This window comes from Diadema antillarum, unplaced genomic scaffold (assembly GCF_040938485.1).
Source record: "Diadema antillarum isolate AM-2024a unplaced genomic scaffold, OU_Dant_1.0 seq00001124_RagTag, whole genome shotgun sequence".
In the NCBI taxonomy this organism is placed as follows: Eukaryota; Metazoa; Echinodermata; class Echinoidea; order Diadematoida; family Diadematidae; genus Diadema; species Diadema antillarum.
Window position 1 is genome coordinate 540,492 of NW_027271938.1, and position 12,747 is coordinate 553,238.

The 12,747-nt window shown below is 38.7% G+C and overlaps 1 protein-coding gene across 1 annotated transcript in view; it reads left to right on the forward strand.

Moving 5' to 3' along the window:
• LOC139743945 (activating signal cointegrator 1 complex subunit 3-like) overlaps positions 1-12,505 on the forward strand; it is a 115,261-nt gene extending 102,756 nt beyond the window's left edge. The window contains exons 33-35 of the mRNA XM_071654412.1: positions 6,301-6,404; positions 7,209-7,368; positions 9,313-12,505. Of these exons, the coding sequence (XP_071510513.1) occupies positions 6,301-6,404; positions 7,209-7,368; positions 9,313-11,336 (2,288 nt within the window). The 3' untranslated portion in view covers positions 11,337-12,505. The remainder of the gene's footprint in view (positions 1-6,300; positions 6,405-7,208; positions 7,369-9,312) is intronic.
• Positions 12,506-12,747: the final 242 nt, after the last annotated feature.

Here is a 12,747-nt window from a genome sequence, read left to right on the forward strand (position 1 = left end):
TGGTGACCATTTGCAGACCTTCCTGCGAGCTGTCGCCGTGTTACAGTCACGGGTTTTTGTTTGTTTGTTTGTTTTTATCCAATAGACCAGTTCGTAATTCCACTTTGCGCATGAGCAGAAAAAGGTCATTTGTACCAACAGGCATTTTGGTTTGTAAATTCACTGAGATAAGCATCTGTGATGCGATGATTATTCATATGATCCTTATCTAAATGGTGTTTGCCAGCACATCCACCTAACAGCAAGAATGGTATTTTGCAGTATAAAAGGAAATAGGCTGTTATTGCATTCAATACAAAAAAACCCCCAAACAAACATGTGAAATGGATGCCTGTAAATATTGTCAACTGGTGGAGTATTCTGATCACCTGTTCTTAAAGCAAGCTCAAATTTTTGTCTCGCCCACCGGAGGTGAAGGCGAGACTAAGGGATCCAAATGGCGTCCGTCCGTCGTCCGTCGTCCGTCCGTCCGTCGTCCGTCCGTCGTCCGTCACAAATGTTAAAGTTTACCTGCAAGACTCTCTTATGATGCATAACTTGGCAACTGTTACAGCAATGGCAGCCACACTTGGGTGATAGAAGCACTAGGGGTATCTTCATGTTATGGTGTTGTCAGAGGTCATGTGATGATGTCAAAGGTCATTTGAGGTCATATATTAAAGAGTATGTGCAAGACTCTCTTTTCTATGTTAAAGTTTACCTGCAAGACTCTCTTTTGACAAATAACTTCACATAAGTTGCTTGGATTACAACCTAACTTGGGTCATAGATGCACTGGGGGTACCTTCATGTTATGGTGCCGTTGGAGGTCACAGGATAAGGTCAAAGGTCATTTGAGGTCATACGTTAAAGTTTACTTGCAAGATTCTCTTATCACATGTAACTCGACACATGTTGCTACAATGGCAATCAAAATTGGGTGATGGATGCACTGGGGTACCTTCATGTTATAGTGCCGTAAGAGGTCACATGATAAGGTCAAAGGTCATTTGAGGTCATACGTTAAAGTTTACTTGCAAGACTCTCTTATCACACGTAACTCAGCACATGTTGCTACAATGGCAATCAAACTTGGATGATGGTAGATGTCTCTTGGGAAATTGAAGGTAACCACAAGGTCAAAGGTTACAGACAGGGGTCAACGAACTTTTAGGGCCCAATGTTAAGTTTTAGGGCGCATTTCGTTTATGGCTCATAACTTTTGATCCCTTTGTCCGTTTGTGACCAAACTCGGATGGAAGATGTCCCTTGGGGAGGTGAAGGTCGTCACAAGGTCAAAGGTCACAGAAAGGGGTCAGCAAATGTTTAGGGCCCAATGTTAAGTTTTTATGGTGCGTTTCGATTATGGCTCATTACTTTTGATCCCTTTGTCCGTTTGTGACCAAACTTGGATGGTAAATGTCCCTTAGGGTGTTGAAGGTCACCACAAGGTCAAAGGTCATAAGCAGGTCAATTAACTTCTGGGAGTTATAAAAAATATTAATTCCTTGTACACGAATGGGCGAGACACAATTTGGCGATTGCCTTGTGTTTGAACATGAATTCCATAAATTGTTTGGTCGGGCAAGCTTATGCATTATGCCGCTTTGAAAACGAGGGAAATGCCTAACCAACTGAGAAAAAAGAAAGGTCATTTGTACCAATGTGTACATGAGCTAATTACGAACTGGCTTATTTCAAACGTTCGCAAGGCACCCGGCAATCGGAAGGTTGCAGATGGGAAATTTGTCGCCCTTCAAAATTTGGGAGAATTTGGGGGTTTGGGTCGCTGATTACTCATTGATAGGTCGCCAGTGATTCTTGATTCTCGTCGGCCAATGTCTGCTTATAATGTGTGACCAGGGAGTAAATGAATAGGGACTGTACAGTACTAGCTGAGGTGAGGATTCAACTTGTAACGTTTTGCGAGATATTTAGAAACCACTTTAAGAAATGTTAAAAAGCATACGATTCTAAGGGGAATCAAAAGTTTATTTGATGAAATCGGTTTTGAAATAACTGAGATATCTAAAACAAGGTAAAACAAATAGATCCTAATAATAGTCGTGGCCTGTCCATTTTATAAGGATCGCTTTTTTGGATATCTAAGCCATTTCAAGGCCTATTTTCATCAAATAAACGTTGAATCCTTCTTGAAATTACATGCTCTTTCATATTTCATAAGAGGTTTCTCATCTCTCTCTCTCTCTCTCTCTTACACACACACACACACACACACAAACTTGAATCCTCGCCTCAAACAGTACTGTACAGTCCCTTTATCAAAGTTCACTATTATGCCTAAATTGGTTATAACCTTGCCAGGCAATCTCACATCCTGTTTGGCACAATGTGCCAAAGGTACTTCCGTATTGTGCATATTCAATATTTCAATCAAATTTCTGTGTTACTTGTACAAAATATGGCAGGGGCATGCTGCATTTCAGGATTATGTGATTTAGTTATGCACTTTCTTTATATATGCAATGTATATACAGGGCACACATTTCTTCTTGTTAATGCGTATCAACAATATAGCGCGTGAACCTATATATCTGGTGTTAGCAGAAGAGTTGATGGAAATGATAAAGAATAACAAAGAAGTGGTTTGTTTTCTTTGATTATCTCAGATTAAAATCAGGAATTTACCGAATGTGTGGTTGAATCATGTAAGAGAGTCTGATGTTTTATTGATGCCAACTATTAATATTGGGCAAAACAAAAATCCATCGACAGTTGTCAAGTAAGCATTTTTATGTGTTCTGCTTGACAGAGATAATGAAGCAGAAAGCTTGTTTTATTGGGACAAGATTATGAATGTGAACCTAAATTGGGAGGAAGTATTTTCAAGAAACCTTATTCAGTCCCCCTTTCAATGAAAGATTTAAACCACCTGATTTTAAGAACTTGAATAATCTTTTACAGGTTAAACGGAAACTGTTTGTTTGGCAATAAATGACTGAGATTTATGTAATGTTTGTAATTGTAGGAAAGATATTCAACATGTTTTTCTGTATTGTGAGATAAACAGATTTTTTTTTTGGGAAAAAAATCAAAAGGTTAGTAAAATGGTTTTATAAAGCTGATTTACAGATTGATGTTTTGTTATCATTAAAATTTGGGGGAAACAAGAATATGTTGTATTATAAATTCAAAATGAAAAAAACTGAGTAGGTTGTATTATAAATTCAAAATGAAAAAAAAACTGAGGAGTCAAAAAATAAATATACATCATATAAGAATATTTTGATTAAGGTCATACGATCTGAAAAGCGGAAATATTATACCATTCAGATAGAAAAATATAAACATGATGTGAAGAATACATGGAAGATATTAAAGCAGGCCATGAATATATCAAAAAAGAAATTGAATATTACAAAAATAAGATTTGATGATAAAATTGTAGAAGATCCTGGTAATATAGCAAATATTTTTAATTTTTATTTTTCAATGATTGGAGAGAATCTGGCAAAAGAAGTACCGCAGTCCGATACGCATTTTGCAAAATTTTTAGGTCAATCCAATCCCAGTTCTATTTTCTTAGCTCCAACTACGAAATATGAAATAATAGACATTGTTACTGCAATGAATGATAAACGAAGTGCCGGTTATGATGATATAAGTAATTTTATTATAAAGGGAATTATATTTTCTATTGCTGACCCACTTTCTCATATTTTCAATAAATCCATATTACATGGTGTTTTTCCTGATTGTATGAAAATTGCTAAGGTGTGTCCTTTATTCAAAAAAGGAGACAGTTTTGATATAAGTAATTATAGACCTATTTCTCTACTTTCATCCCTATCTAAGGTTTTGGAAAAATTGATATTTACAAGAACGATTAAATTTCTCAATTATTATAATGTTTTTACGAATTCTCAATTTGGGTTTCGTCAGAAACACAGCACCATTCATGCTCTTTTGAAGTTTATTGATAACGCCGCACATACTATAGATGACCATTCTCATCTTGTTGGTATCTTCCTGGACTTCTCCAAGGCCTTCGACACAATTAATCACGAAATTTTACTTCATAAATTGTCTCATTATGGTATACAAGGGAAGGCCTTGGAGTGGTTCAGGAGTTACCTGCAAAACCGAAAACAATATGTATCTTTGAACGAGCACAGCTCTAGTCTTGAAGTTATTAAATGTGGCGTCCCTCAGAGAAGTATATTAGGACCTTTACTTTTCATCATTTACATAAATGATTTTTGTAGATCATCCGATATACTTTCTTTTATACTTTTTGCCGATGATTCAAATATTTTCTTCTCCCACCAAAATCCAATCACTCTTGTCGATTCTGTTAATTCTGAATTAAAAAAAGTGACTCAATGGATAAGAGCCAATAAATTATCACTGAATCTTCAGAAAACTAACTACATGTTATTCAGTAAGTCTATAGAAGTTTTACGCACAGATATCATCTTTGATGACGTTCATTTAGAGCGTGTATCACATACAAAGTTTCTCGGTATTACAGTAGACGATAAACTTTCGTGGAAGCCTCATATTATTAATATTAGTAAAATAATTTCGCGTAATATTGGTATTATTAATAGACTTAAATCTCATATCCCGTTGTCTTCTTCGCTGACGTTGTATTTTTCATTGATATTACCTTATTTAAATTATGGAATTTTAGCATGGGGTAGTGCCCATCAAACTTTATTAGATAGATTATTGTTATTACAAAAAAAGGCACTTCGTATTATTTGTGGCGTTTCTCCATGTTCCCATGCAGATCCATTATTTGTTAGATATAAGATTTTAAAAATCAAAGATTTGTTTTTCTTTCAGCTGGGTCAGTTTATGTTTAATTATAACACAAATGCACTTCCTAGCATTTTTGATTCAATGTTTCCACGAAATCAATCTTTTCATAATTATCCCACCAGGCGATCAAATGAGTTTCATTTACCCCTTCTGAGAACGTTATTGGCTCAAAATACATTTATATACAGTGGCCCTAGATTTTGGAATTCTTTAAGTTGTGATATAAAAAATTCTTTATCCTTGAATTCGTTTAAGCGTAAGTTAAATTTTTTTTTGTTGAACTCATATTAAGCTATATATGATTCATTACCTAGCTGGTCTTTACAGCCTAAGGGTTCATCGTCAATCATTGATTTCATTTTATCTTATTTGTATAAACTTTGTTCGGCTGATCGAGCTGAAACACCTCAATTCCCTCTTCTGATCCAGATGTACAGCACCTCAATTCCATCTTCTGATCCCGATGTTCAGCGTGTTGGCTTTTCCTTTCACTTCCTTTTTCTTTCTCTCCTTATTTTCCATTGTTCTTTTGTGTTTTATTACTGTCATGGTATACCCTACTGTAAAGTCATGTAAAGTCGTTGTGTTTCTACTGTCTTGTTCTGTCCTGTCTTGTTCTCTCCTGTCTTTGTAAAAAAAAAAGTTCAATGTATTCATAAGAATCCTTTGAGTGGTTCACAATTTACAAGCATGCTTTTCAGTGAACCTCTCAGTTCTTTCTTTCTTTTTTTTCCCCTCCAAACATAACTTTGTATTTTGCCGATATGCATGTATAATTTCATATTTGTTAAACATTATATACCATGTAAAGTCGAATACATGCCTATGTTATATCTTCTGATTCATTTCGTGTTATGTTTGACGAAAAAGAAAGAAGGAATGAAATAAATGAAATATGGATGTTTTGGTATTTATGAATTGCTGATCTTGATGAATGAAACAGGGGAGGATAAAAGGAACAAATATTTATGGTGTTTTCTTTATGCGGGAAATAAAAAAGCGCTTTCTAAGCCCTGCCTCCCAATTGGCTGTTGCTGTGGGAAGTGGCTGTTCTGGAAAGAGATGCTTTCATAACATCTTTTATGAAATAGAGTCGTAATGAGTCGTGAAAAAGTGGCATTTAAATGATCTCTAGTGAGGCTACAAAGTATCAAATAGAAAGAGAGAGAGAGGGGGGAGGAATGTTAAGCTTGACAGAGAGCAACAGGAACAGTATTGGAAATAGCATTCTATTGGTTTTGGGGGTTTTTTTCGTGTGAAATAATGGAGCTATAATGTATTCAGCAAATGTATACAAGTGAAGCGATTTTCATATTCAAATGCTCATTTCCACCTCCATTGTAATGGTTTCTTCAATCCTTTTTGTGGCAATGAGTCAAATGTGCATAAATTTCACGCAAATACTTATGCACAAGGAATTAATGTGGCACCCAGAGGGTTGATAATCAAGGGATGATTTATGATAACTTAAAAAAAAGAAGGTGCATAATCTTACCTGATCTACTCTGTTGTTCCCGTTTGCCTTCCCACCCTAAGAGTCCCAAGACGACGAGAAAGAGGTGCAGTATCGTGCCAGTGTGTTGCCAAATCAGGACTACAGGTTGGACGTGATCCTAACTACAGAGCATCAGGAGGGAATCGTGAGTTGAAAAGTTTTCTTGTTCCTGTATAAACACTCGTGTAAATCAATATTCTGTTGGACCGCTCTACAACCGCGCAAGCAATATTCTTATTGGTTTTTATTTTGCCAAGTGCCTACAGAAAAACAAAGCAAAACAAAATAAAGCACAAAAACCAAGGATGAATACCGATAGAGACTTTCTAAAAAAAAAGGAAGTATATAACACAATGGTTGTCAACGGTCGACGCGTAACACATTATTACCAGTGTATTCAGACATTTTACCTGAACACGAAGGGGCAAGTTTGAAGTAATTACACGAAAAGCTGTCGCTATTGTGCTATACAGTGCACTCCCGTTATAACGAGCACGGTTATAACGAAATTCCGGTTACAACGAAGTAAAAATTCAGACCGCAACATTATCCGATTTTTTTTCAGTTATAACGAAACTGCCTCTCCCGAGGACTTCGTTATAACGGGAGTCCACTGTAATAAGACTATTCACAGTTTGTCCTCTGATGAGAATACTAGTAATCAGCTTACTTCAGATATTTTCCCTTGTTGTTGTCGTGGTACTCTTATTTTATAAACCCCCGATCCATGTAAAACACCAATCACCGCCACATCACTGATTGTCTGATTGTAAATCAAAACCGGCGAACTACTCTTACTTGTTCTATTTGCACTTGTCTGTGCGTGTGTATGAGTACATGTGTTAAGCAGGCAGAATTCCTACATTCTGTTACCTTCATTCTTTGTATTCATCCTAATATACTTTTTCTGTGTTTTCCCCTCTAACATGTCAAACGAATCACTGTCCAGAACACAGTTTATGCTCCCCACTATCCAAAAAGAAGAAATGTCGGTTGGCGGGTGATGCTGAGAGACGTTACCACCAATCAACTCCTGGCGTCACGGAAAGTGGGCATGACCAGCGGCAAGAAAATGGGTAGCCTCAATTTTAGGACCCCATCTAAAACAGGTTCGTTTTCATGAAACATCTAGTCATTCTCCATCCTATTTAGAATAACATGTTTATGCGGTGCATCGGATATATATATATATATATATATATATATATATAAAGACAAAGAGACAGTTAAAATACAGGTACCGAAGGATATTTTGAGACAGATTGTCCCCCAACAAGTGAAAAAGCACATCTTTAAATATTTGCATCATGCCCTGTTAGTTTGCAAGCTATGAATGATATCACTGTGATAAAAAAACCAAAAACTCCTCATTCGTGCGTGATTTATTGTCCGACGTAAATACCAAAACGAGTTGTATCAACAGGGGTTGCTAAAGACATAAACTAGTTATATCAACAGGGGTTGCTAAAGACATAAATGAGTATTAGATCTGCGACGATAACAATTATGATTTGCCTCTTCCATGTATGGTTGGACAATGGGACAGCTGAATGGATATCATGCTCCACTTGAGACCAACTGAGGGCTTACAATCCCCATTTTTTCACTTTTCATCTGCAACGTTTTCATATCAACACAATTTTATAAAGAAAAGAGTTATAGAAAATACGGAACTAGGGCTTCCTCTTGAACTCTTGATACATATTGATATAACACAAGTTACACAATCTTGTCATCAATGGAAACCCTGGAAAAAAAAGTCTATAATCTTACTTAACTTTCTAATACTGCAAGAGGTGCATGAGAGGCTAGGGACAGGGACAAGGGCACTTGACTCTCATAGTGCATTTCGAAATCTCGTTTTTATTATTAAGTTTAGGGTGGAATATAGAATAACATATAATCACTCAATATAAATAAAAAGTGAAATACTGAGTTTGTTACATATTGATATAATTGCTTGACAGAGAAAGAGAGATGCATTCTTTTACAGTGGTTCAGCTTGTGTGAAATTGGTATAGAAACTAATGTTTTCCAAAGCCAAATTGACCTGGGATGAGAATTTTATTCACTGAACGAAAAAGAATCCAATTTATTATAGTTTTGTCGAATAATTTTGATGACCATGGTAAAAGAGGAACAGAGAATATCTAAAGACAGAGATTTTGAGAACGAAATCTTTTTCCAAAAAAATAAGTGCTTTCAGAAAATGCAATGTACCACAGTGACTGTACTTTCAATTTTATGGCAGAAGGGGGACCGAAATTGTTCGCATTTTATCGTCTTTTTGAAAACGCATGATTGAATTTCTGCAGCATTAGCAGGTATTATGTGGGGCGCTGTTGCATAGTGGATAAGACTCCCGACTCCCAATCGGAGGACCCAAGTACGATTCCCGTCCTTTGCTTACGTCCGTGGACAAGATGTTTTTACCCACTACGTCCCTCGCCACCCAGGTGTATAAATGGGTACCTGGCAACGATAGGGTAATAATAATGTCAGGGCCCTCTGGTAGAGAAGTGGCAACACTGAAGAGGCTACCCTGTATAAATAAGACCTTGATGTTATTATTATTGTTATTATTATCATTATCATTATCATTATGGTCAGTAAAATATGGAATACATACAAATGGACAAAATGCCCCGTGAGCTCGATCCCCTAAGCCCCCTCCCTGTGTTTGTATGTCCTTCCCCTAGATAGTCTGAAAAATAATTACGTAAAAGGTGAATTTGCGATTCAAATCAGATGAGCGCAAGACCGACCAGCTAGGTCTCCTGTTCTTCAGTATGACAATTTTCTTTCGAACTTATTTCAGATTTCATTTCTCTATGTTTCATTTGTGTTGATAAAATGTAAAGACTATACATTTTGTGATGGCAAATACCTTCAATGACAAGTAACGATAACATGTTCCTATTTATCCACGGCGTAGCCTTTTCAGTGTTTTACTTCTCTTCATTTGAGCAGGATTCTAACTGACCTCCGCTTGGAAGTCAGGAGACTTTTTCATTGTATCGTAATGACTTATTGTCCGTTCTATTTGTTCGTAGGTATCATGGTCAACTCCCTTCATCTTGTCAGCGATTGCTACCTTGGACTAGACCAAGATCTCTCAATCTTTCTGAATGTGCAGGATTCCACTGGGCATCAGCCTAACACGGACGCCTCCTGCAAGACATCAAACGCGAAGCAAAACAATGTGGAACCAATCCCAAGATGTGATAATGAAAAAGGACGTGACGATGGTGAAAACAAGGCCATGGGAAAAGAAAACCCAGATAAACCAGCTTTGGCGAAGGGAAAACGATCAAGAGCCTCAAAAGGCAAAAGCAGTGCGCAAAGGCGAGGATCGACTAAGTCAAGTGCTTGCCCCAATGACCCACGACTCGGTGAGGAGGAGCAGCCAGGAAACGAGACGAAACCACGAACTCATCCGGGAAAAGGAACCAGCAATCCCCAAGGACAACACCTTAAAAGTGGAGAAACAAGGATGGAATCTCAAGAAAACCGTGTTAAACCAAAGGAGGACACATTGAATGGGGTCGCACCAGAGAGTTCGCACGGAGGCACAGATGTGCAGGATGGAAAGACAGAATCTACAGAAAGGACAATGGAACGCAAACGAAATGGTGAGGAGAAAGGAGCTCATCATCGAGATCAAACACAGCATTCAACAGAGAAATTTCACACTGCTAAACCAGCCCAGCCCGAGTTTAGTGGAAAAGGGCCTGCTCCAAATCCAGACGCCTTACAACTTGACGTCCAAAAACGCAGACTGAGTGGAAGGAAACCACGTGGCTGTACGAAAGGAATAGATCTAAACGTGCAGGATCCCACTGGGGATCAACCTCACACTGACGCTTCTCTCAAGACGAAGAGCCCTGACCAAGGAAAGGCGGGAACGATTCCAAGACGTGACTATAATGAAAGACGCGATGATGTCCAACGCGAGACTATTGGAAAGGAAACGCCAGATAAACCACCTTTCGCGAAAAGAAGGCAATCAAGAGCCTCAAAAGGCAAAAGCAGTGCGCAAAGGCAAGAATCGTCTAAGTCAAGTGATTGCCCCGGGGACCCATGCCGATTTGGCAAAGAGGAACACACTCCAAACGAGACGAAACCACGGACTCAGCCTGGTAAAGGAACCAGCAATCCCCAAGGACAACACCTTAAAAATGGAGAACCTAGGAGAGAATCTCAAGGAAACCTTGGTAAACCAAAGGAGGACACAGTTAATGGGGTCGCACCAAAGAGTTCGCACGGAGGTACAGATGTGCATGATGGAAAGACAGAAGCTACAGAAAAGAACGTAGAACGCAAAAGAAATGGTAAGAAGAAAGCGGCTCCTCATCGAGATCAAACACCGCATTCAACAGAGAAACCTCACACTGCGAAACCCGCCCAGCCCGAGTTTAGTGGAAAAGGGCCTGGTCCAAGACCAGACGCTGGACAGCCTGGCGTCAAGAAAAGCAGACTAAGTGGAAGAAACAGGCAAGGATCGTCAAAGTCAAGTGATAGCCCCAAGGACGCATGCCGACTTGGCAAGGAGGAACACACACAAAACGAGACAAAACCAGGGACTCAGCCTGGTAAAGGAACCAGCAATCCCCAAGGACAACACCTTAAAAATGAAGAACCTAGGAGAGAATCTCAAGGAAACCGTGGTAAACCAAAGGCAGACACATTGAATGGGGTCGCACCAGAGAGTTTGCACAGAGGTACAGATGTGCAGGATGGAAGGACAGAAGCTACAGAGAAGAACGTAGAACGCAAAAGAAATGACAAGAAGAAAGGGGCTCCTCATCAAGATAAAAAATCGCATTCAACAGATCAACCTCACACTGCGAAACCAGCCCAGCCCGAGTTTAGTGGAAAAGGGCCTGGTTCAAAACCAGACGTAGGACAACTTGGCGTCAAAAAACGCAGACCGAGTGGAAGGAAACAGAGCCCACGTGGCTGTCCGAAAGGAATAGGTCTAAACGTGCAGGATCCAACTGAAAAGGAAACCTTAGATAAACCACGAGACACGACCAGAAACCGATCAAGAGCATCAAAAGGCAAAAGCAGTGCGTAAAGCCTCGGATCGTCAGAGTCCAGTGATCGCCCCGCGGATCCACGACTTGGCAAGGAGGAACACGCACCAAACGAGACAAAACCAGAGACTCGGCCTGGTAAAGGATATAAAGGAGCCAGCAATCGCCAAGGACAATTACTCCAAAGTGGAGAACCTAATGTGGAATCGCAAGAAATTACAGTTAAACCGAAGGTAAGGACATTAAATGCGGACGCACCAAAGAGTTCTCACACAGGTACCGCTATGCAGGACGGAAAGACACAAACTTCAGAAGAGAGAGTAGAACGCAGATGAAATTGTACGAAGATAGTCTGAATTAGCTTCTGATCGAGAGCAATTAAACACGAGTGTCAGCACAGAAATCTCATACTGCCAAACCAGTATCACCTAAACTTGATGGAGGAGATCCCACTACAAAATCCGACCAACTTGACGTCAAGAAGCGTAGATGTAATTTAATGATGGACGCACAGTTCACGGGACCATGCAAAGGGGAAAACGAGTGCAACTAGAAGAAGACAAACAAGCAGACTGACGGAAATGTTAGAGATACTAATCACAAAGCAAAGCAGAGCTCTCCCAGTGATAGCAACTGTTCTTTTACGAACAAGACTCAATCAAGTGCGACTAATTCTAGGAAATCTAGGACCAACATGTGAACAAGCACTGACAAGCCTCCTTGAATATTCCAGACATGTCTGATACAAAGAGTTACATAGGTAGACGGGTTTTTTATCGGAGAGTCGGGTGCCGCCGAATGACAAGAAGGAGACCGTTACAGACCCGACGCGACCCGACGCGACCCGACAAGTACAGAGCGTATAGACTGCCCTAAACGTCCTATATTATAAACATGGGAAATTACAAAGTTCTTTAGGAGGTCCCGGATAATTAATGTCAATGGAATACAAACAAGAGTTATTGTGCTGGTATTTTGAATGAACATTGATAGTTTTCCCTATTATTTAGTAGAATAAGGTTCAACGATTCAAGAACAAGGGAAAAAAAGAGACCAAGAACGTGTGTGTGTATGTCTTTTTCCGGCCACATACGCCACATTTCTTACAAGTATATGTATAAATTCATACTCTTTTTTTTTAATTGCTCATCAAGATCCCTGAATTTAAGTTGACAAAAATAATGTAAACTTGTATGTATGACATTTTGGTTGGTGGCAATAAAGTAAAATTTAGCTGAATTGAATATATATATATATATATATATATATATACACATATATGTATACATTATACATGTATATATATGTTATAACTTCAGCAAAGTAAACGAAAAATACTGAGATAGTGATTCTCTGATGACATTATCAAGACCACGTTTTTCTTTCACTGCTCCCGTTTGAAAGAATTTCTCATGTCGTATCTGCAAAATAAAATGGACATCAGTAGTTGAT